The sequence below is a fragment of the Emiliania huxleyi genome, assembly GCF_000372725.1.
Source record: "Emiliania huxleyi CCMP1516 unplaced genomic scaffold EMIHUscaffold_485, whole genome shotgun sequence".
NCBI classification, from domain to species: Eukaryota; Haptophyta; order Isochrysidales; family Noelaerhabdaceae; genus Emiliania; species Emiliania huxleyi.
The window spans coordinates 1-21,810 of NW_005198356.1; the positions used below are offsets into that span (position 1 = coordinate 1).

The 21,810-nt window shown below is 64.0% G+C and overlaps 8 protein-coding genes across 8 annotated transcripts in view; 5 read left to right on the forward strand and 3 right to left on the reverse strand.

Annotated features, from left to right (window-relative positions):
• Window positions 1-84: 84 nt before the first annotated feature.
• Window positions 85-1,721, reverse strand: EMIHUDRAFT_445628 (hypothetical protein). The gene is made up of 3 exons (XM_005767547.1): window positions 1,700-1,721; window positions 1,277-1,558; window positions 85-1,211 (listed from the first exon to the last, which is right to left on the reverse strand). The coding sequence occupies exons 2-3, from the start codon at window positions 1,553-1,555 to the stop codon at window positions 420-422; spliced, it is 1,071 nt and encodes a 356-aa protein (XP_005767604.1). The 5' UTR covers window positions 1,556-1,558; window positions 1,700-1,721; the 3' UTR covers window positions 85-419.
• A 41-nt stretch (window positions 1,722-1,762) lies between these two features.
• EMIHUDRAFT_370741 (hypothetical protein) lies at window positions 1,763-2,743 on the forward strand. The gene has a single exon (XM_005767548.1). It carries the CDS (start codon window positions 1,784-1,786, stop codon window positions 2,450-2,452), a length of 669 nt encoding a protein of 222 aa, XP_005767605.1. The 5' UTR covers window positions 1,763-1,783; the 3' UTR covers window positions 2,453-2,743.
• Window positions 2,744-3,272: 529 nt separating this feature from the next.
• EMIHUDRAFT_55608 (hypothetical protein) lies at window positions 3,273-4,635 on the reverse strand (the record flags this gene model as incomplete). The annotated part of the gene is made up of 5 exons (XM_005767549.1): window positions 3,273-3,414; window positions 3,500-3,681; window positions 3,943-4,045; window positions 4,242-4,424; window positions 4,586-4,635. Coding segments are annotated over 5 exons (660 nt in total), but the record flags the coding sequence as incomplete, so codon positions are not given.
• A 1,004-nt stretch (window positions 4,636-5,639) lies between these two features.
• Window positions 5,640-7,202, forward strand: EMIHUDRAFT_245972 (hypothetical protein; the record flags this gene model as incomplete). The annotated part of the gene is made up of 1 exon (XM_005767550.1): window positions 5,640-7,202. The coding sequence occupies one exon, from the start codon at window positions 5,640-5,642 to the stop codon at window positions 7,200-7,202; it is 1,563 nt and encodes a 520-aa protein (XP_005767607.1).
• A 5,197-nt stretch (window positions 7,203-12,399) lies between these two features.
• Window positions 12,400-14,128, reverse strand: EMIHUDRAFT_470577 (hypothetical protein). Its single transcript, XM_005767551.1, has 7 exons — window positions 13,964-14,128; window positions 13,657-13,852; window positions 13,471-13,560; window positions 13,349-13,391; window positions 13,188-13,262; window positions 13,051-13,117; window positions 12,400-12,982 (listed from the first exon to the last, which is right to left on the reverse strand). The coding sequence occupies exons 1-7, from the start codon at window positions 14,122-14,124 to the stop codon at window positions 12,643-12,645; spliced, it is 972 nt and encodes a 323-aa protein (XP_005767608.1). The 5' UTR covers window positions 14,125-14,128; the 3' UTR covers window positions 12,400-12,642.
• Window positions 14,129-14,427: 299 nt separating this feature from the next.
• EMIHUDRAFT_245977 (hypothetical protein) lies at window positions 14,428-15,234 on the forward strand (the record flags this gene model as incomplete). The annotated part of the gene is made up of 1 exon (XM_005767552.1): window positions 14,428-15,234. One exon carries the CDS (start codon window positions 14,428-14,430, stop codon window positions 15,232-15,234), a length of 807 nt encoding a protein of 268 aa, XP_005767609.1.
• A 3,509-nt stretch (window positions 15,235-18,743) lies between these two features.
• On the forward strand, window positions 18,744-19,622 carry EMIHUDRAFT_245980 (hypothetical protein; the record flags this gene model as incomplete). The annotated part of the gene is made up of 1 exon (XM_005767553.1): window positions 18,744-19,622. The coding sequence occupies one exon, from the start codon at window positions 18,744-18,746 to the stop codon at window positions 19,620-19,622; it is 879 nt and encodes a 292-aa protein (XP_005767610.1).
• Window positions 19,623-19,674: 52 nt separating this feature from the next.
• EMIHUDRAFT_459357 (hypothetical protein) overlaps window positions 19,675-21,810 on the forward strand; it is a 4,557-nt gene continuing 2,421 nt past the window's right edge. Inside the window, exons 1-5 of the mRNA XM_005767554.1 lie at window positions 19,675-19,785; window positions 19,918-20,328; window positions 20,492-20,542; window positions 20,676-20,871; window positions 21,038-21,150. Coding sequence (XP_005767611.1) covers window positions 19,738-19,785; window positions 19,918-20,328; window positions 20,492-20,542; window positions 20,676-20,871; window positions 21,038-21,150 — 819 coding nt within the window. The 5' untranslated portion in view covers window positions 19,675-19,737. The remainder of the gene's footprint in view (window positions 19,786-19,917; window positions 20,329-20,491; window positions 20,543-20,675; window positions 20,872-21,037; window positions 21,151-21,810) is intronic.

Below are 21,810 nucleotides of genomic sequence, written 5' to 3' on the forward strand. Positions count from 1 at the left end.
CTCCCCCCCCCCCCCCCCAAAAAATAGAGGCAATGAGGGTCGGAGCCACGGCAAGCAAGCGGAGGATTGGGGTGTTGTTTTCAAATCCCCCCAAGCCCCTAGAGGGGAAAGGTTTAAAAGGTTTTGCACGCGGGCAGGGGAAAGGGGCACAGTGTGGGAGTCAAAGTCAGAACAAATGGCATGGGGGCCCCCCCTCCCTAGGGGGGTTCACAGCTCCATGCCCGGGGGGGGGGATGCCAACCCGCAACGCAAAAAGGGCCCCGGCCCCCGACCGAAATTGGCAAACCCCGGCCGGCGGGAACGGGGGTCCCGGTTTCCTCCCCAGACGAATAAAAAAAGCCCCCCCCCCCCCCCCCCCCAGGACGCTTTGCCGCGCGAGGCAGCTCATCTCTGGGGAACTACGGCACCTCTTATCACTCTCAGTCCGAGTACATGTCCATCTCCTCGGGCGTCTTGCGGTGCACCTCCTTGATGGAGACCGGGTCAAACTCGTTGCCCTCTTCAAACTTGAACTGGCCGAACGAGGTCAGGCCACGCGTGGAGCCTTCGACCATCACATTGACCCAATTCTCGATGCCGTCCGGGGAGAAGGTGATCCAGTAGTGCGAGTCGGCGTGGACGGTGTAGAACATGATGTCGGGGTTTGCCTTCGTCACGTTCTTCATCTTCGAGTAGAAGTCGCCGTACGCGGCCTCGTGCTTGACGCCACCGTTCGGCGGGTCCGTCCACCAGCGCGCATGGAACGGGATGATGACGGCCTTGAGGCCAAAGTTTGCCGCGGTGAACGCCGCCCCCTCGATCCACGCCATGTTGCAGTTGTTGGCGCGGTGGAACATGTCGAGGTGCGACATCGTGGCCTTGCACGCGTCCGTGGCGCACTTCTCCTTGCTGTCGTACGGGTCGACGAACTCCATGTTCGCCTCGTTGCTCAGCCCGAAGTTGGAGCCGGGCATCTCAATGGGAGCGACGAGCATCTTGTCGACGACTACCATCGTATTGAACGGGCACTCCTCCGACTGCGTCGTCACTGGGAGCTTGCCGGTGAGATCGGTGGTCGTGTCGGTCATGAACTGTTCGATCATGTACGTGCGCGCCGCCTCGGCCTGGTAGAACTGCGACTCCCGCGGATACGTGCAAGGGTCGTCCTTGCACGTAGAGCCGCCATCGGCGGTGTAGTCGCCGCGTGTCTTCATACGGTGGCAGTCCGTCGCCTAACTAAGGTCAGTAAGGTAAGGTAAACTTCTCCGTACACAAGGTGGTGGGCAAGAGGTGTCGCCTCGTTGTCGCCGAGCGTGTAAAGAGTCGGCGTGCCGGTCGCAACCATGATGCGAAGCGGGCCGGCCATCAAGTCGTCGTCGCACACACCCGAGCCGGACTTGGTGTCGCCAACGTGGACCATCAGCTTGCACTCCTTGCTCATCTCGGAGACCATGTGCGACCACGTCGGGAATGGTGGCTCGGTGTAGGGGGAGCAGCCGGTCACGCACACGCCCGCTCCTCCGTCCGGGACGGGCGCACTCGAGAAGCTCAGAAAGACGCACGAGATCGCCAGCATCGTCTGTAAGCCAAGCGCGAGTGAGTGAGTGAGCGAGAGTGAGTGAGTGAGTGAGTGAGTGAGTGAGTGAGTGAGTGTGTGTGTGTGTGTGTGTGTGTGTGTGTGTGTGTGTGCACAGTGTGTTGTGTGTGCACACACTCTCACCCAGAGTGAGCAGGTAGTCTGACACCGCGGAGCGAAGGCTTGGCGCCACCGACGGAGATACCGCCGAGTTTCATTATCGGCACGATGCCGGACTTGGACAAGCCGGGAGCCCACTGCGCCACCGAAACGGCTTCGTTCGTGTGCGAGGAGCACGCAACCATCGAGGATGGCGTCCTTGTGCTTCCAACCGGAGCGTACAAGGGCTGCACGATTCTGCAAACCGTTACTCTGCCGACAACACTCGAGCAAATCGGTGCCTCTGCATTCAGCGGCTGCACCTCTCTTGCAGCGGTCAACCTGAAAGAAGCGTCTTCGTTGCAGTCGATCGGCTCGCACGCCTTCAGCAAGACTTTGCTCGAGCATGTCGCTCTCCCGCCGTCGCTCAAGACGCTCGGTGCTTACGCGTTTGATGAGGTGAGGACACTCGAGCGGGCAGAGCTCTCGGAGTCGTCGCTGCAGGTGATCGAGGCAGGGACCTTCTGGGGCTGCGGCTCTCTGCTTGGCGTCTCTCTGCCGCCGACACTTCAAAAGATTGACACCGCCTCATTCTATGATTGTTCCGCACTCGCTGAGTTGGAGCTGCCGGCCGGCGTGCATCACATCGGCGAGCATGCGTTCCGTGGGTGCTCCTCGCTGGGCGAGTTGGCGCTGCCCGCTGCTCTCGTCTTTCTCGGCTTCAACGCATTTCGAGGGTCCAGCGCGAAGTACGAAGTCCGCCGCGGCGTGAAGAGGGGCGAGACCGACGACGACTAACTTTCTTCGGCCCTTCGGGGGCAGCGGCACGTCGATCTTCGTCGGTCCTCCAGCGGGCTGCGCGCCGGCGAGCTGCGCCGCGCTCCTGCCTCCTGGGGCGTGGGGGGCCGCCCGGGCCGCCTCTTGAGGGTTTTCTGTGAACTGTGTGGGTGTGCGGTTGGTATGACCATAACAACCCCGGTGCCGGGGTGCGGCCGGTGCCAGTGGGGGTGGGTGGGGGTTAATGGGTGGGGTATGCACGGGGCTTTTAGGCGTCTAATACGCCAGAGGTCGCCCCTGCCATCTAGATGCAACTTGATACCTGTCTGGGATATGTGGCGAGCTGCCTTTGGCTCTGCGATTCAGCGCCAGCCGCCAGCCGCGCGCGGCCGGCAGCGCGCAGGCCCCACAGCGTGAAAAGCTCCGGCGTGATCCAGCCCCTTGGAGTGTGAAGGCTTCGTAGCCCTGCGGTCTACTAAAACTGAAGATCCGCAGGACTGGAGCGAAAAAAAGCAAGCGAGTGGGCGTGATCAGCGGCCAGGCGGTCCGCCCTGCTGCAGGTGCAGCACAAAAGAACCTCGCGGCGTCCCCGTCCGCAAAAGAGTTATTTTTGTCAGTGCGTGGCTCACCCTGCACCCTTCCTGAAAACTAGTGACGTCGCGCGCCGCCCCTTGCGGACTTCTCCACTTTGTGTGTGTGGAGACGTTTACCTTACCTTACCTTACCTTACCTACTCCACTACTGTCCACCCCACCCAGTCCTGTGATTTTCAGCACATGCAGGAAGGGCCTCACAGGAGCGCACGGAGATCCGCTAGCATCACGCACTCCCCGCCGCCGCCCGGCTCACCGAGCTCAGACACGATGCGGTCAGCACCAGAAAAGTCCTCCTCCTCTGTGTAGGTGCTCTTGGTGACGAGGCACGCCATCCCCGCCGATTTGGCGGCCTGGTTGCCGATGCCGGAGTCCTCGATAACCACACACCTGAAGAGGAAGGCGGGAGGAAGGGTTGGAGGGGCGGCGCTGCTGGCGGGAGAGCACGGGGTGGCCCAAAGGGGTCGGGACACACTCCGACTTGTCGAGCCCCATCTCCTGCGCGGCGAGGTTGTAGACATCCGGCTGCGGCTTCTTGCGCGGCACGACGTCGCCACAAAAAAAGGAGAAACGCGCATAGCGCTCCGGACCCATGAGTGTCTCGACGAGCGTGCGGACGGCGGCCTCGTTGCTGGTCGAGCAAACGGCGAGCGGTACCTGCGCAACACGTCCCTGGCGTGTCAGCGGCATGTCCCTCACACCTTGGTGGGCGGCGGTCACCTGCTTTGTATCGGCAACGGAGCTGTGCGAATTTCTTGAGGTGGGGTCCGTGAGCCAATGGATACATAGCCACGGCAGAGCTGCGAATGGGCCGAGATCGGCCGTGATGTAGCTGTGCGGGTGCCTGAAGAGGCTGTCAATGCAAGCTTTCTCTAGGCCGGTGGGAGTGGGACAAGGGGCCGGCCTTACGCGAGGCACCTCGGCGGCGATGGCCTCGTCGACGACGCGCAGGACGCCGGGTCGCAGTGGCACGACCCCTGAGCCGATCAGCTCCTGGGCGAGGAGAGGGGCGGAGAGCCACCTCGTCTGTGGGAGCGCGCGGGGGGATGTGCCTGGAAGGGGGCGCGCTCGCGCGGCGCCTGAAAGAGCGCCGTCTTGCGGGCATGCAGCTCGCGGACAAGCTCGAGCCGCCTCGGATCGTCGGGCAGACCCTTCGTCAGGCTCTCGGTTGTCGGAGACTCGTAGCCTGCCGGCCAGCCGCTCGTACGGTAGCCTACAGGGCGCGGCCAGAGAGGAAGGCTCGAGCAGCCTCCTCCGTGGCAGCCCGCCGGACGCACCCGCGGCGGCCGTTGAAGCCGTTCAAGTAGGCGGTCATGCGTTCCTTGCCGCCGCCAACCTCGCACATGCGGCCGTACTCCTCCACAGTCCACTCAAAGTCGAAGCCCCTCTCTTCAAACACCCTGGCGGGCGGGCGGGCAGGCGGCGGCGTCAGAGGTGGCCAGCCGTCAAGCGCGGCAACGGCAGCGGCGTGCGCGACGGCAGTGCTCCATTGAGCGACCTGATTGTGGACGTGGCTAAGCTGCGACTCATACGACCGATACTGCTGTCTCGGAAGCATCACCTGTTGAAGGAGACGCGGTGCCCATCCCGTTCGGTGTCAGCGAGCACGCCTGGCACCGGCAAGGAACGCGGTGACATCGTCACCCCCGCGCTACCTTGCCACCGTGTGCTGTGCACGGCGCGCGTAGCCTCGCGGGCGATCACTCTCTCCCCAATCGCAGCTCGCCGTCACAGTCGAAGAGAATCGCCAGCCCAGCGGGAGTTGCCATCATGCGCGGCGAAGTCAGCCGCAGGCCGTCGCGGCTGACGGCCTCTAGCAACGTGAAGGCGCGGGTGCACACGGACGCGCCGAGGATCGCGACAAGGCGGAAGCGGAGGATCATGAAAACGCCAGGCGGCAGGGTTCGGGCTGCAAGGGGATGCGGGGTTGTGTACGCGCACAACAATGGCCAGCTCGCGGCGAAGATTTAATCCGTGCGCCCGCCTCACTCAGCCTCCACCCTCCCCATGCTTCCTCCCCTGCGGCTGCTGCTCTCCAGTCAGTCTGATGTCTCTTTCAGTGTATGTAGCTCTTACGTACTTTCCCGGAGGGAGGAAGGACTGCTGACAACTGACGGGGTTTGCGATGAGAAGCGATCCGAACGTGGCATTCGGGTGATCAGATCACTACCGCTGAAACGCAAGAGCACTGCGACGCATCGCGCTCATGCTAACCTCGCGTCTTTTAGCTTACAACTGGGAGAAAAGGAGAGGGAGGCCTCTCTCTCTCTCTCTCTCTCTCTCTCTCTCTCTCTCTCTCTCTCTCTCTGTGTGTGTGTGTGTGTGTGTGTGTGTGTGTGTGTGTGTGTGTGTGTGTGTGCGTGCGTGCGTGCGTGCTGCGCGCGCGCGTGAGAGAGAGAGAGCTAGCTAGAGAGAGAGAGAGAGAGAGAGAGAGAGAGAGAGAGAGAAGATGATTGCGAGCGAGCGCGGGCGTGCTCGCAATCGCACACTCAGACAGAGCAGAGATGCTACGATTGCGAGGAGTGCTCCTCACTCCTCCCTTCGACTTCTAGGATTGCGAGCGAGGCTGCTAACAATCCTAGACGACGTCGGCCGTCCATTCCGTCTCATCCGCGATGGTGGTGCCCTTCTTCATATACACGGAGCGCGCGCTCTGCCACGCATGGCTGCGGCAGTGCGACGGCTTCGATTCTCTGGCACACTCCGTCAACGACGCCAACCTCGCCGAGGTGGGGCTTTACGAGGCGCTTCGCCATCACCCCTGGCGGGTTCGCGACGCGTCCGACGCGCAAGTCTTCTATGTCCCCGTGTTTGAGTTCACGTCACACACTCTGGGAGAGTGCAATGGCAGCTCTCACGAGGCACGGATGAGCGACCTCCACCGAGCGCTCCTCTCCTCTCCCCACTACCAGCGCTCTGGCGGGCTAGACCACATCTTTGCCAGCACGGCATGGTCAGCGCCTTGGCTGACCATGTCGGCTCGGATGGGCGACGCGGCTCGCGCGCTGACATGCGCCACCACCGGCCGATATAAGCGGTTTCCGACAGGCTCGTACAAGCGAGTCAGCGTGGTCGGCCGCTGCTCGCTAGAGATGCCGTACCAGGCGTCGCTGGCGGCCACGTTGCAATACAACAAGGACTGGACCAGACCGCCGTCGGCCAAAAATCTGCGCAAGCTCGACAGCGTGCTGCGTGCGCAGTCCAAGATGCTGCCGGCATCGCACGGGCCGACGGTGGAGGGCTCCTTCGTCGAGGCTTCCACCGTCGGAAGCCTCCTGGCGGGCGACGCCGATGGCGCCAACCTCCTCGCCAAGCAGGCGTTCCGGCGTATCCTCGGCCGCCGCCGCACGATGGTTCAGTTCTCGGGTGCGCTCGACGTCTGCTGCACCGGTCGCGCTATCCGGTGCGCGGTCGGCAAGCTCATGGAGGCATGGCATGACGTGTCGGACGTCGTGATGCGGCCGTCCCTGCCGACCAACCGATCCACCTGGGGCCGCTGCACCCGCGGCACTATGGAGCGTCTCGCGCTGCTGAAGAACGCATCGACACACGACCTAGTCGAGCTGGCAGGTTCGACGGGCAGCTTAACGCCGATGGGGCGAGGCGCGAGGCGGAGGCGCCGGCTGGACCGGCGGCGGTCGGCTCGGGGCGGCAAGGCGAACGCGGGACCTGAGGCGGAGGGCCAAAAGGGCGGGCCCAACATGTGGAGGTACGCGTCGGTCGACAACAGCAAGGTGGAGCAGGCGGCAGTGGAGATGGCGGAGAGCGTCTTCTGCCTAGCTCCCGCCGGGGACAACTGCGTCTCGGCACGCTTCTACTCGGCGATCGCCGCCGGTTGCATACCGGTCGCCATCTGCGACGGCCTCAGGGGCGCCTTTGCGAACACCGTGCCATACGACGACTTTGTCGTACGCGTCAAGGCACGCGACTTTGTCAAGAACCCCGCCACTGCACTCGCTGTCCTGCGAGAGATGCCAGGGGAGGAGCTTCTGCGCCGGCAGCGCGCCTTGCAGGCGCACCGCGCCGACGTGCTGTACGACGTGCCGAGAACGCGCGTGGGCTCGCACTTTTTGCGCGAAGTGGTCGAGCATTGCATGAGTGGGAGCAACAATGAGAGCCTGCGGTCGCACGCGCCTACGGTCGAGCACTGTGTGCGGAAGGCAGGAATAGAGCTGTAACAGGCGGCCCTGTCCGCCTGTGCTTCCGGCGGGGCGCGTTGAGCCGTGCAGGCTGCAGCTGCAGCACTAGCAGGACGTAGAGGAGCTAGGAGCGTTAGAGTGTCGAGCGTGGTGCGAGGCCGAGGCTCGCTCACTCCAACAGTCGCGGGGGGGTCTGTCCGCGGGCTGCCAGGCTCCGACTGTGGGTGTGGCGTATCTATCTGGGCGGTGGCCGGTGTCTCCGGGGAGCAGCAGCAGGGGGGCGGGCCTTCCCGCGCTTCCGCGACCGCGTTCCCGCGGCGCGGCACCCGCAGCACTTTACGGCGGCCTGATTCCCCTTTTTCCTATAGGTTTTGATCGTAGATACGAATCGTTCACAGCCTTGTTATAGAAGAAGATACGTCCTATGGCGCTGTTCACAAGACCAAGATAATCGACTGGGTCGGTGGGCGCGGCGGGCGCTGGGAGCCTATCATGAGGGCTAACGTCAAAAACGTGCGCGCTTGCCGCCTCAAAGCCGAGGAGGTCGCGACCTGGATGGGTGGAGCCCTTGCCATGCTCAGCATGCTGTTTCTCTGCACAGAGGACTAGGTCCAGCCCTGGGGGTGAGCCGGGTTGTGACATTATCGTTTGGCGATTCCGCGGCTTACTGGGTCCCTGAGCCGCTCCCCGTGTGCGATCTTGTGGCCCAGGCATGGTACTGATAGTAAACGGGTCAGAACCGGCCAAACACAGGCTACAGCCCCACACACGCGCCCGCCATAGCTCCTGGAGAGCATGCGCGAGTGACGCGCTACAAGCCGCGAGAGTGGCATCAGAGGCAGGAACGACGTGCTCTTGCTGCACCTCGCAGCTGCACCGAGTGTGCTCGCAGTGTATGCCACGGCCGCCGCCTGCGGCATTGCTCTCGTGCAGCTAGGCGACGCAGGTCCATCAGCAGGGCTCATCCAATGCAAGCGCACATTGTGCGTAGCCGCGGGCAGGTGGCAGTGCACAGCCGCACACCGGCTGTGGCGGCTCGAATGCCCCCGGCAGCAATGCTGGTCATTAACTTGCGTATTGGGGCCGCAGCAGACTGCTGCTGTGGCAACAGCAGCAGCCTGCTGCTGCCTGATTAAGTCAAGCCAGCGGTGCAGCGAGGCGTGCAGAATTCGCGCGGTTTTGTCCCTCCTGAGGCTGAGCGCATTCGAGCCCGTCGACCGGAGTTGGATGGTACCACGCGTCTCACTGAGACGCGGGGTACTGGCCATGGCCGGGCTACGGAGCGTGAGGTGGCGAGCGGAGCGAGCGACAAAACAACGAGAAAAACACGGCTCTGACGCGATGTCCCAAAACGTCAGATCTGGCTCACCCAGGGCTTCGGCCCCGGTGGGGGGTGCCCGTGCCGCCTAGCTCTGCGGCCGGGCCCTTCATTCACGTACGGATCATGTATAGTCCCCACACTCGCTGTCGTGGGATCGCTTGCTTGTCATGTGAGAGAGTGCGTTGTGTTCCCGAGCACTGCTGGGCTGGGTTACTTTTTAGGCATTGTGGGGTTGGCACTCCCATCGACCCTCATGACCTCCTGCGGTCTCTGAGATGGACACCAGTGGGTGTGGGGCCACAGCCAGGATACACTCGAAGGCTTGGTAAGCAGTAGAGGTCGATACTCGACGCGTCCCACATGGTCTGTGTCGCTGTCGGCACCCTGTCGACAGGACGTCGAGCGACACCGGTGGCAGTGCCACCCAGGAGTGGTCGGGCGGTCTCCCGTCATGAGAGAGCCACCATGTGATCCGTATGATGGTTCCTGACAACCGCCTCATTCACTTTCGTCACAGTTCCCGCTCTGAGAGGAGCTGCGGGTCAGTTCGACAGCTGGAGCTGTGTCGCCGGCGTGCGGCGGCCTGCCTCCGGAGGTGCCTCTGAAGGTGGATATTTCTTGGTCACCGTGAGAGAACGCGTTCGAATTTTCCCACTCCCGGAACTTCAACTCTGCACGCGCACCGGCCAGGGCTACAATAGTGCCAGTGAGGCAGAGGCGCGAGTCGGAAGGCCGCGACCGTGATTTGGTCCCTCCACTTGCCTACAATCGCTGTGAACCCAGCCACGTACCCGTCTCCAGCGCCGAAATTCACCTTCGGGTATGTTCGTAAGAGCTATATACACTGAGAGAGAGAGAGAACGTACACTGAAATTACACGGCTGTGCGGGACGTCGCGCGCGCCTGGTCTTTTCTTTTTTGCGTTGCTCTATTCTTTTTTGCCTCGCTCTATTCTTTTTTCCCGGCTCGCGCCTGCGGGCGAAGCTACCCAACGCGGCCAACGGATGAAGATCCAGCCTTCCGGAGCGCCCCTATAGCGCAGCCTGCCTGTCGCTGACTGAGGTGCTTCCGGGACGACCCGTGATGTTGCAGTGCAGCAGGCTCGGTGGAATGCGTGGACGCTCGACGCTGGCATATTCCATGTGCTCCCAACCACGAGCAAGGGCACCCTGTTGCCTCCACGTGCGATGGTTCGTCGGCTTCAACATTCCGTGCGTGTACTCTAAGCAGCAGTGTTCAGGCCGACGAACAACATTCAAGCATTCTTTCTCGTTGATGCCTGTCAGCCACTCGTGTAGTTTGGCCCGAGGAATCGTAAACAGCATGTCGGGTTTGGGCCGGACTGCCAGCATTTGCGTAAGTTTGGGCTGCATGGGCTCTGGATTCCACACGATGTAGTTTGGGCGCGATCGAATGAAGTAGTCGTAACGGACGCCGTTGCGCCTCTCGTGCTCCATGACATGGCGGAAGCAACGATTAATTTGGCGATGTTGAACGGTGGCCTTAGATTTGCAGCCATCGTACGGCAGGTGTTCCACGTGTGTGTAATTCTGAAGCAAATGCGTCTCCTCGGCGCATGCAACCGCGTTTTGCCTGTTTTTATGAGCCATGGCCACAGCGTCATATCGGGTGTGGTAAAACATGAAGACGTCAGCCTGCCACACGTGCCGCGCCAGCTCGACCCCTTCATGGACAGCGGGCATGCCGAATGTCCGCCATTCGCCAACGATGCAGAGAGCAGCACGGCCCACACGGCCCTTCAACCCCCCCGGGCTCGTCAACAGCTCTTCTTCCTCCGCTTGATCTGGCATCCAAGAATCCAGCACGCTGGAGGGTGACCCGGTCCGCGATGCCGCATGCTGCCGTCGCTGAGGCCGGCTGTCAAGCCGTGGCATACCCAGCAGACCCTTAGGTGGTGGAGCCGGACGCTCATGCCCCACAGCAAGCGAGAACGGCGCTGAGCCGCGAAACCAAAAGCCGGCCACAAGCAACGTGAGAACAGGCCGGCCAGGCGAAGCAGGTTTCATCGCAAATTTGAGCTGCCTGCAGCTGGGGCTCCGGACCCGTTCACAGCCTTGGTTATGAGAAGAAAATACGTCGTTTGATATTGAACCCGCCATAAAAACGGTATGGCGGTGGAGTGCTCTCTACTGCCGCGGCGCCCCTGTCGGTTCGGAGGCGCCCGGCGGCCGCGCGCTTGGTCATGACCGACTACGAGCACGGCCTCTCCTTCGCCACGGTGGCACGGCTCTGGCCACATGGTCCCCACCTTCCGCCCGCGCGCCGCCCTGACCCTGCTTCGGCACGTCGTCGAGAACTCGACCTTTGCGCCGCCGGTGCCGAGCGACGCCGCCCTTGCCGCAATGGGCGGCCCCGAGTTTGACGGCTTCCTCGACAAGTGGGTGGCGGCGGCGGCCGGGCCGGACTACGTGGGCAACGGGCAAGCGGTGACGGCGCCGGTAGCGGGGCACGCGAGGCCTCGAGAGGTGACGTGGGGAGTGTCCCGCCGCCATTTTTCGTGTCAGATGATGCGAGAGTTGTACTATCGAATACGCCCTCGATGGTCTTCAAATACGCAGTCTACACTTCTCGAATTTCTTTTCACAGTCCGCAATCCGCATGGATGCTGCTCATCCAAAGAGGTTGCTCGCACTTTTCCTCGCACGATCCTTCTGTTTGCTGAGAGCTTAATCTTGGCCCTGCTCCTACCCGCCCTCGCCGTCCACTTTGGCGTCAACAAGGGCGAGTGGCGCTCGCCCGGCCTCTGCCGGCGCGGACCCATCATCGCCCCTTGACGCTTGGAGAGGCAGGTTGCGTTTCTTACCGGCCGCTTCGCCCGATTCGCGCCTCGATGGCAGCTGGTCGTCTGGCTGCGCCAGTTCGCTTCCTCCTCCTCCTCGTAGTCTTTGCCATCGACTTGATCTTCTATCGCCTCTCTGAGGATGAATTCCGTATCGGCCGCTACGCCGGCGCCGCCGCCGCCATCGCCGTCACGCTCGCCTTCTGGCTCGCGCACCGCTCGAACGCCCCCTTCGCCTTTGACTTTCAAAATGCGCTCGAGTCGTGGCTCCACGGCGCCACGGCGCCACGACCGTCCTCCTCGTACTCACCTGCATCTACACGGCGCTCTGGGACCATCTCCTGGGAGTCAGCGACCTGGGAGTCACACGTACCGTCGTCGAGCTCCTCATGGCGGCCGTCTTCTTCGGAAGCCTCGTTGGGGGCGCGCTCCTCTCGCTCCGAGAGCTGCACCGCACAAGGCGCGTGCTCGGCGCCGTCGACCTCTCCGCCGTGCTCACCGCCACCGACTCCAAGATCGACGGCACGCTCCGCGAGCGACTACTCGACGGCACCGTGCGGCTGGTCTGCTGCGAGTGGCTGAGATCGCCCGCGGCCGACGCGAGCCTCGGCCGCGACGCCTTGACGGGTTCCGCCATCATGAGGCGGCGGCAGGACCTGCCGCCGGAAGCTTTTGTGCCGTGCGAGGCGGCGGCGGCGGCGCTCGAGAGAGGCGACCGGAGTGTGTTTGCCCTCTCCTACGGCTGGCTGACGGCGTCGCACCCCGACCCGCACGGCAGCACGCCGCCGTGCGCCGCTTCCTTAACACCGACGCTGCGGGGGAGCGCGCCGGTCTCTTTTGGGACCCTCCACACACACCCCTGTCCCCTAGGGCTAAGCAGTGCGCGAGCCCACCCGACTTCAGGCGAGACGTCGACCACTCCTCGGGAATAGTTCGTCTGTCAGTGGCTGCACTAGACGCCCATAGAGGCGCGCGGCGCGGGCGGATGACTAGGGGAGAAACAGCGGAGATCCTAGCTCGCTGGGAGACGTGGCACGTGCGCAACCTAAAGTTGGGAATAGGGGAGAAGTCAGAAGTGTCAGTGTGAGGGGAGGGCGTACGCCGGCGTTTTTGCCTTTGAAAACTGAACAGTTTTTTAGGAAGCGTCACGATTGGTTTGATCACGATTTCTTTCACCAGACACCACCGGGTCTCCGCCGGGCGCCGGCACGCCTCGGCCGCGCGTGTGGCTCTCTGAGAATTGAGACCATCCGTGTGTCGCGGAGGGCTCCGTGGCATCCCCGTGTCACGCTCTCGCGCTGACAGCGACCAGCGTGTGTGGAGAGGACTGCGGCGAACAAAGAGGATGGGCGGGTCCTTCAGTCGTAGCGCCCCCTCCTAACCCCCGGCCCGCCCTGCCCCTGCCCGCCCGGCGGCGCCCCCCCCGTGCCGCCGAGGCCCTGCTGCCCGCCGTAGCCCTGCTGAGGCGCGCCGAAGGGCGAGGAGAAGCCGGGCCGAGTGCCTGCCTGCGAGGGCATGTCGCTCCTTCCACCGCCCGGTCCGGAAGGCACACCTCCCCGGCCCTGTGGCTGCGCAGCACCCATGCCCGACTGGCCCTGGCTCGGCTGCTGCGGCATCCCTCTGCCGCCCTCCTTCATCTGCGCCGCCGCGCCCGAGAGCTTGTCGGTGACGCGCACGGCAAGGAAGAGCGCCGTGTACCTGATGCGTTGTGGTGGTACGGTCACGGCTGTGTGTGAGAGAGCTTCAAGAGGAGAGGGGCGGCGCGCTTTTCGTCGAGCAGCCGCAGCGCCGCGTTCGCCTCTGCAACCTTCATCGCTGCGTATTCGAGGTCGCCTTTGGCGCGGTGCCACGGACGTGTCACACGGACGGGCTACTGCTCATGAGCGCGAGGTCGAGTCGTCACCCGGGAAGGCGGCGAGGGCAGGCAGCTTGCCGGCTGCGTTCATCCCCTTGATTGTCTCGTGAATGGCGAGCATGCCTAGCGAAGTGCCGGCCGACGCTTGAGGGAGGGCGCGCGTTGGTTCGGACGCGTGTCTCTCCGGGCGGTGGGCGACGCGGGCGCGCCGCGGTTGTCCTTTGGCAGCCCCGCGAGACGCTGGAAGAGCTCCTAACCGACATCCAACCCAAAGTGCTCTCAAAGTCCAAGGTCTCGCGATGCGTTCGCGATGCGTGCGCGGCGAGCATTCCTTCTTTTCTGCAAACTTTGCGTCCGCGGCGAGCTTGCCCATCGTTTCGAGGTCGGCCGTCATGATGACCCGGGCAAGGTCGTCGGCCACCTCGCAGAGACAGCGAGGAACGCGTCACAATTTGCTCTGGTCAGCACGTAACTCTTGAGTTGGCGGGTGATGCGACGGGTGCTCGCTCTTGCTCACCCGGCTCTTCTGCAGGAGCGACTGACGCAGCTGGTCGCCCTCGTTCCAGTACATCGGCAGGTCGCCCAAAGGCCGGCTGTCCTCCGCCGTGATGAACTGGTACTTAGCCATCGCCTGCATCGCTGGCGAAAAATCCTGCGGGTGCTCCGCGATGAACTTGAAGGGCTCGTTCATAAACTCGACGTTGTCGTAGTACCTGTGGCGACGGCACTGTGCGGTGGAGGCGGCCGAGTGCAGACCGTAGGGCCTGTGGCGACGGCACTGTGCGGTGGAGGCGGCCGAGGGCAGAAGCTCCGGGCGTCGGCACCAGTCGTTGGGCCTGTCGGCTTGCATCAGTGCCGCTGGCGCGCGGTGGCCGCCGTTGGGCCTGTCGGCCTGCGTGAGCGACGCCGCGCGCGCCGGCAGGAGCGCGTCCACCGTGGCCACCAGGGCGAGAACCAGGGCGTGGAAGCCGAAGCTCATGTACATCTTGCCACTAAGCGCGAGATTTTTTTCATGCCGAGTGCGCATCCTATGCGCGAGAGATCCCCTGTGCCCTGTGCCCAGCCCTCTCCGCGCCGCGATGCCCCCCCCCCCCCCCCCCCACACCCACCCACCCACCCACCCCACCCCATCGCTTGTGGTCGCTTTGTTTTCTTCTTCGCTTTTGCAAAATCCTGCAAAGGTGGGGACGTGTCTAGCCTAGCTTGGCTTGGGGGGTTTATTTACTTACTGGAACGGGACCTTACAGCGTTTCAAATAAAAGAAAAAAACCGGCCTTGCCATTGCCACATGGCGGATTGGGCAAACATCACTCCGGAGCTCCTCCGCGCGATCGCATGGGTGCTCACTCGTGAGATCGACAGCGGGCCGGCATTCAGCCGACAGAATGCGGCCGATGAGATGCAAGCGGGCGCTTGCGGTGCTGCATCGATGATGGCTGCATGCTGGTCGTGGAAGGTCGCTCTCGCCCGAGAGGGCGTGCGCGACCGCGCCATTCGCGCCGCCCGCCGCTCCGCCATTTACCGGCAGGGGTGGGCAGCATTCATGCGCGAGATCGACTCGGGGGGCTGCTTCAGCTTCTCGGTCGGCTGCCTCAGATGCTTCCGGGTCTGCGACCCGCTGGAGTGCACGCACGCCATCATGACGGCTGTGCTCGCCGGGGAGGACGCGGTCGAGACGTGCCAGCGCATCGCGCAGGAGCACATCGACTGGGACTCTGGAGACTTTGGCCAGACATTTCCCGAGGACGACGGCGAGGAGGCGGAGGACGGGGCCCAGCACGTCGTCGCCAACGCCATCATCGCCTCGATCTGCGGCGGATTCGCGACGACCAAGCTCGGCACCCTCGAGGAGAGCGTGATGGACAGCATCAACAAGTACTGCGCCAGCTCCTATCTGCAGCCCACGCCCGGCGTCGCCCGCTTCCTCCTCTCGTGGCTCGACCAGAGGGACGGATGGCTGCGCTGCAGCATCGTCTTCGACACGCTGGCCAGCGACCAGCGCTTCAGGCCGCTGGTGGGCGCCGCGAGGTTCGCGGCGCTCGTGGCCGAGTGCAAGACCCGAATCGGGGGCTGGGCCGACTACAACGAGGACTGACGCGAAAACGACGGGGGCGCAAAACGGTGACGCCGCAGGGGTTCTGCCGCTTTTCGGGTGCGGTCCCATCATGCAAGCGCTCGTGCCCCCGTTCGGCTGTTTTGATCTTCTGAAGTTGCGTGCGACGTTTGCGCGGCCCGCGCGCGAAGCGGCGCAGCCGCAGTGCGCAGAGCCGGAGAGGGCGGCTCTATAAACAGAGTGTAGAGAACCAGAGAAAGGACCGGACATACCCAGGCACGAGACTCGAGAGTTCAGAGTAGCACAGGCGTCCACGAATTCAGTATTAAGTGTCCAGCGCGCCACCTTGGTTCTGCACCTTCTTCTGCGCTCGCCCCCGGCGCGAAGACACCATCAAAAAGCATAAACAACACAGGCGAGTGAGCGACGCCGACGGGCGCACCCGCTCGGCGAGTCGAGCTCGAGGCGAGAGTCGCCCGCTAGCACGAACGGACACGAGCAAGTCGTCGAGATGCGGTGCGGCGGCACGGCGCTGAGGAGGAGAGACGGGCGGCTTCGGCGCCTCCTAGTCCTGCACAGAAGAGAGGCCTGAGCCCTGGCTGTCAGGCTGTCAGGTGCTGTCAGGTGCTGTCAGGTGATCTGTCGGGCTGTCGGGCAGCTGTCAGGCACTGTCAGGTGCCTCTGTCAGACCAGCTGTCGGGTGCTGTCAGTGCTGTCAGGTGCTGTCGGGTGCGTGTCTGACATCAGAGGGGCTCTGTAGCTGTCGGGTGCTGTCGGAGCTGTCGGGTGTTGCTGCCAGACGCTGTCGGAGCTGTCAGAGCTGTCAGGCTGCTGCTGCTGTCAGACGTTGGGCTGTTGCTGTCAGGTGCTGTCAGGTGGTGCTGTCGGGGTGCTGTCAGGCTCTGACACACACCAGCCACACTTATGACACTATCAAGAGGAGACCAGCAGGACTCTACTGCACACATACTCTAGTCTCTACTCTGCCTTCGGTCCCACCATCTTCTTCATGGTGGACGTCACCATCTTCTTGTCTGCCGCACTGAGAGAATAGCAGAGAGGCAGGCTGGAGTGCTTCTTCAGGTACACCTTGCTGATGATCTGGTAGTTGCTTGCCCAGCGGAAGGCCTCCCCATCGTTGTCGCTCGTCAGCTTGTAGTACTTGCACGCTCTGTTCTGACTGGTAGCGCGGGCCGTCTGGGGGGGTCCCGTCACCCTTTTCACCTCACGGTACCACCGGAGGATAAAGAGGCCCTTGAGGTCGTTGATGAAGACCCCGTTGCTGCGCTGACTCATCGAGAGCTGGCGCAGGTACTCTGCGCTCGAGCTGCCAGTGGCACGATCGGCTCGAACTGCTCCAACGTGCTGCGCCACACCGCCGGCGAGTCGCACCTCCGCGCGTGGCTCGCCGACCTGCCGGTGGAGAAGCCGACGCTGGCCGAGCTGCAAACGTGCGTTCTCCTCGCTGTGTGTCCATCAATACCCGCACGCGGGGCACTCACCCTCCTCTCGCGGCGGTCGCAGGTCGATCGCGCACAAGTGGCTGGGCAGAGGGAGGCGACCAACGCGGCGGTCGACGCCGCCGTGGCTGCTGGCCGGGCGATGGCGGGGGCGCTGACGCCGATGACGCCGGCGGCTACGCAGCTGCCCCCCTCCTACGGCGTGATCACGCCCCGGCAGCGGCAGCCTGGGGAGCGCAGCTGGCGGCGCAGGCGCAGGCGGCGGCGGCGGCACAGACGGCGGCGGCCATCCCCACCCAGACGCCGTAGGCATATGACTGTAGGGCCCCAGAAGGCTTAGCTGGTAGCTTCATTTGTAGTAGCACAGCCGCGGGTCCGCAGAGGTGGGGCGGGAGGGTTGAGAGAGAGACCCTAGGAGAGACCCATGACCATCCCATGACTACATGTCTTTGCATGTAATAGTTTTGTTATACCCTCATGGGGCCTGTGTACGGTCTGTGCTGCTGTCGGGCTGGTCGGGCTGTCGGGCTGTCAGCGCTGCTGTCAGACCACTGTGTGCTGTCGGGCTGTCGGGCAGCTGTCAGGCTGTCACGTTAGGGCCTGACAGCGACGGAGCCCCTCTGATGTCAGACTCTGCTGTCAGGCTGTCAGATACGTGCTGTTAGCAGAGAAGTGCTGTCAACGCTGTCAGGCTGTCGGGCACTGTCAGGCGCTGTCCGGGGTTTGCTGTCAGGCTGTCAGACCAGGGGCTCAGAGAGAGGCGCCTGCAGGACGTTGGAGAAGATTGGGAGAAGGCGGACGCAGGCGGGCAGCGGTACAGCGGTAGAGCCGGAGCGGCTGGCGGCGGAAAAGGGGGCGTGAGGGCTGGCGCGCGCGCGATCAGAGATTTTTAGGAGCCAACAAGAAATCTGGCACTGACAGTGATTTGGGCTCGGCAGCTTGTCGTATGTCGACTACCAGCCGAAGCCGGAGTCGGAACCGTAGCCGAGATGGTCGTCGTACGTCGAGGGTGTCGAAAATGTCATTCGCCGCGCTAGTAGAGCCGGAGCCGCATGAGTCTTGGTCGGAGGAGGAGTCGGAGGAGCGGCTCGTTGCCCGACGGCATCGAGGGCATCATCTCGGCACCTCTTCCGCAACAACAACTCTTCCGGGAGCGAGCAACGAGGCAAGTGCTGAGATGTCGCAAAAAGTAGCGACATCTCAGCACTTGCCTCGACCGGGTGGAGATGATGCCCTCGTCGGGCAACGAGGCAAGCGCTGAGATGTCGCAACAAAACAGGTGGCGTTTATTTTTGCTTGGGCGGGTATCATGCTGAAATTCTGCAAAAACCCTGGCCGGCCCCTGCCCTGCCCCTACCTACCTACCTACCTACCTACCCTACTTATGGGAAACTAAAAAAGAAATCATAGGATGGGTGAAGGTGGGGTACTATACCAACTAGGTGATGGTTGGTGGTACTCTCCTGCATCCACAGTCCTTCTTGTGACATGGGAGGCCACTCTCAAGCCCTACAAGCATCAGATCACCCATTTGGGGAGGGTGACATCGTGATTTGCGCGGAAAAATTCTTTTTCTGCGTGAAAATTCCGGCGTGAGAGAGGGAAAAACCCGACGGGAGGGCCCAGACCCTACCCTACCTACCCCGGCATGATACCCGGCCAAGCAAAAATAAACGCCCCCCCACCTGACAAAATAGGATTTCCCCACAGGGACTCGAACCCTGGTCTTTCGGGTGAGAGCCGAATATCCTAACCAACTAGACTATAGGGAAGTCGTGATAGAGCCCGCCGAGCGGCAGTATATGTACGTCTGAGGTGATGAAGATCAAAGGAGGTAGAGGGGAGGGTATGGAGGTGGAGGTGTGATGGTGAGAGGAAGAGGAGGTGTGAGGTGAGGAGGTGGAGGTGTGATGGTGAGGAAATGGAGGGGTGGTGGTAAGTGAGTGAGAGTGAGAAGAGAAGGTGAGGAGAAGAAAGCAGAGAAGAAAGCAATTAACCATAAAAATATTTTTACGGCAGATTTGAGAATAAAGAAATTTCGGAATCCGACGACGACCCGCAGTCGGCAGCGGTCCGTCCTGTGCCATGCACATGCTGCGCCGCGTCGCGATGGCGGCGCGAGCCCCCGCGCGGCGCCAGGCACGCCGCCTGACGTCGGTCACGCCCATCGAGTTGAAACGCAGGCACCTGCCTGGTCCCGCCGGTGCGGCGGAGCCGCCGCTCGTGCTCGTGCACGGCATCTTTGGGATGGGAAACAATTTTGCGACGGTCGGGCGGAAGCTTGCGGCGCGGCGCGAGGTGGTGCTCGTCGACCTGCGCAACCACGGCGGCAGCCCGTGGCACGACGACGCCTCGTTTGAGGCCATGCGTGCCGACATGGAGGGCGTCCTCGAGTCGATCGGGCGACCTGTGAGCCTGTGCGGCCACTCGCTCGGCGGCAAGGTGGCCATGCTGACGGCGCTGCAGCGGCCCGACCTCGTCGCGCGCCTGTGCGTCGCCGACATCGCGCCGGTCCGATACGAGATGGAGGCAAACCGGGCCATCATCGAGGCGCTGCTCGCCGTGCCCGAGACGGCGCTCGGCGACCGGAAGGAGGTGGATTCGGCGCTCGCGGCGAGCGAGACAGCCATCGCGCAGGGAGGGGGCGGGCTCGGCAACCCCTTCGTGCGTGGCTTCCTGCTGCAGAGCCTGCAGCCCGAAACGCGCAGCTGGCGCCTGAACTTGCGCGCGCTGCTCGGGAGCTACGAGGCGCTGCGCGGCTTCCCCGCGCCCGCCGGGTCGAGGGCCGAGATGCCGGCGCTCTTCATCGGGGGCGCGAACGGCGGCATGCTCCAGCCGAAGCACCTTCCTGCGTGCGAGGCCCTCTTCCCCAACGCGCGCCTCGAGATGGTGGCCACCGGCCACTTTGTGCACTCGGAGGCGCCGGCCACGTTTGTAGAGCTGGTGGACCGTTTCTGCGCCGAAGGCTGAGGCCCTTTACCGACTACTCAAAAAAGAAAAACGCCGAAGCTGTGCTCGCTTCGGCGCTCTCTGACCTTGACAGCCGCGTCCCTCTCTCGCAAGCACCCTTTTCCCTTCCTCTCATATGGCCGGCAAGGTGGACGAGAATGGCGTCCTGTGGAACGCCAACCAGGCTCGCCACCACTGCTGAGCCCGCCTCCCCCAGTGCCGCCAGCCCCGCCGCGGCCATCGGCACCAGCACACATTTTGTTGCCGGACCTTTGTTTCCGGGCACCTCGCGCCACAGCCCGCCCAAATCTCGCAGGTCGGCGCCTTCTCTGATTGCTTCGGCGGGCACAAAAACCTTTGGGAGACGCTCGTCGCCTCGGCAGCGACGCACGGTCCCCTCCAGTGTGCGGGCGTGCGCAAGATTCTCGAAGTCGTGCCCGAGGGGGGCTTCGAAAAGCTGCGCATGGCGCCCAACTACGAGTGGATGACCTACTCCGAGTACTTCAAGACGGCCGACTCGCTCGGCGCCGGCCTCGCCGAGGCCATCCCCGGCCTAAAGGCGAACGACACGGTGGTCATCTACGCAGACACGCAGCGCGACTGGATGCTCGCTGCGTACGCCTGCTGGCGGCAGGGGTACGTCGTTGGGACGATCTACGCGACGCTCGGCGCCGAGGGCGCCGAGTACGGCATCAACCAGTCCGGCTGCAAGGCGCACGCGCCGCCCGTCCTGCACTTGGCGCTACGTGCAGCCCTCACCGCCCTGGCCGCGCCACGCCGTCGCCGCCTCACTCGCAGAAGCCCTCTTCCGCGCCTCCCACCATCACGAGCCCGCACACCGCCGACCGCTGCCCACCACCCACCCCACTGGCCGACGCTGCCTTGTGCAGGCGGTCGTCGCAGACTCCAAGCTGCTCAAGATCCACAAGCTGGCGCTCCGCGTCCCCTCCCCGCCGTCCGCCGCGTTCCCCTCTCCCTTCGCCGCCTCTCCCTTCGCCGCCGCTTACGCTGCTTCGTGCCGTCCCGGCGCCCTCCCTGCTGCGGCTGCAGACTCCCCCCCCCCCCCCCTCCTAGGACGACCTGGTCGCCGCGGGGAGCAAGTCGGCCATCACGCCGACCGCGGCGGCGCCCGAGGAGACGGCGGTCCTCATGTACACGTCGGGCACCACCGGCAACCCCAAGGGCGTCCTGATCTCGCACAAGAGCCTGCTCTGCGTGATGGGCGCCACACTCGCGCCCGGCCCGGCGTCCCTAGAAGGGGAAAGACGGAGTCCGTGTCCTCCAAACCAGCGCTCGAGAGGACCCGCCCTCCGCCGTAGTCGACCGTATTCGGCTGTCTCCAATGCAATCGCACCCCTCGTATTCACGCGGTGCTCTGACTACTCCGCACGAGACCGTTCTCCCCGCCCCGAGGCTGGTGTATTCACCCCCGGTAGGCTCGGCGCTGTCGCTCGACGGAAAGTCCTACCTCAAGGCGGGGGGCACCTACTGCGCCTACCTGCCGCTGGCGCACATCATGGAGCTCTCGGTCGAGCTTACCAGCTTCGCGGTGAACCGCCACACAAGCGCACCCGCCCTCTGCCCCACAACCATCGCTGCCGCCGCTCTGCCCCGCCGCCATCGCTGCCGCCCTCTTCCCCGCCGCCATCGCCGCCGCCCTCTTCCCCGCCGCCATCGCACCCGCCCTCTGCCCCACAACCATCGCCGCCGCCGCTCTGCCCCGCCGCCATCGCCGCCGCCCTCTACCCCGCCGCCATCGCTGCTGCCGCCCTCTGCCCCGCCGCCATCGCTGCTGCCGCCCTCTGCCCCACAACCATCGCCGCCGCCGCTCTGCCCCGCCGCCGTCGCTGCCGCCCTCTACCCCGCCGCCATCGCTGCTACCGCCCTCTGCCCCGCCGCCGTCGCTGCCGCCCTCTACCCCGCCGCCATCGCTGCTGCCGCCCTCTGCCCCGCCGCCGTCGCTGCCGCCCTCACCCGCCGCCGTCGCCACCGCCGCCCGCCGCGTGTGGCCGCAGGTGGGAGCCAAGGTCGGGTACGGCTCGGTGGGCACGCTGACGCCGACGTCGCCAAAGATGCTGCAGACCAGCCCGCCGCAGGCCCCGCCTCCTCTCCTCCACGATTCCGACGCAGTTTTGTTGATCGCCCTCTCCCCCGCCGTCTGCCTCTCCCTCGCCGCCCCCTCCTCTCCTCTCCTCCCCCCCCCCCCCCC

Coding starts and splice junctions, on each gene's coding strand:
- EMIHUDRAFT_370741 (XM_005767548.1), top strand. CDS start 1,784: ATGCCGGACTTGGACAAGCCGGGAGCCCACTGCGCCACCGAAACGGCT.
- EMIHUDRAFT_470577 (XM_005767551.1), bottom strand. CDS start 14,124: ATGTACATGAGCTTCGGCTTCCACGCCCTGGTTCTCGCCCTGGTGGCC. Junction 13,392..13,470: donor CAAAGTTTGCAGAAAAGAAG/GAATGCTCGCCG, acceptor GATGTCGGTTAG/GAGCTCTTCCAGCGTCTCGC. Junction 13,263..13,348: donor GCTGCCAAAGGACAACCGCG/GCGCGCCCGCGT, acceptor GCACTTCGCTAG/GCATGCTCGCCATTCACGAG.
- EMIHUDRAFT_445628 (XM_005767547.1), bottom strand. CDS start 1,555: ATGCTGGCGATCTCGTGCGTCTTTCTGAGCTTCTCGAGTGCGCCCGTC. Junction 1,212..1,276: donor ACACGCTCGGCGACAACGAG/GCGACACCTCTT, acceptor GACCTTAGTTAG/GCGACGGACTGCCACCGTAT.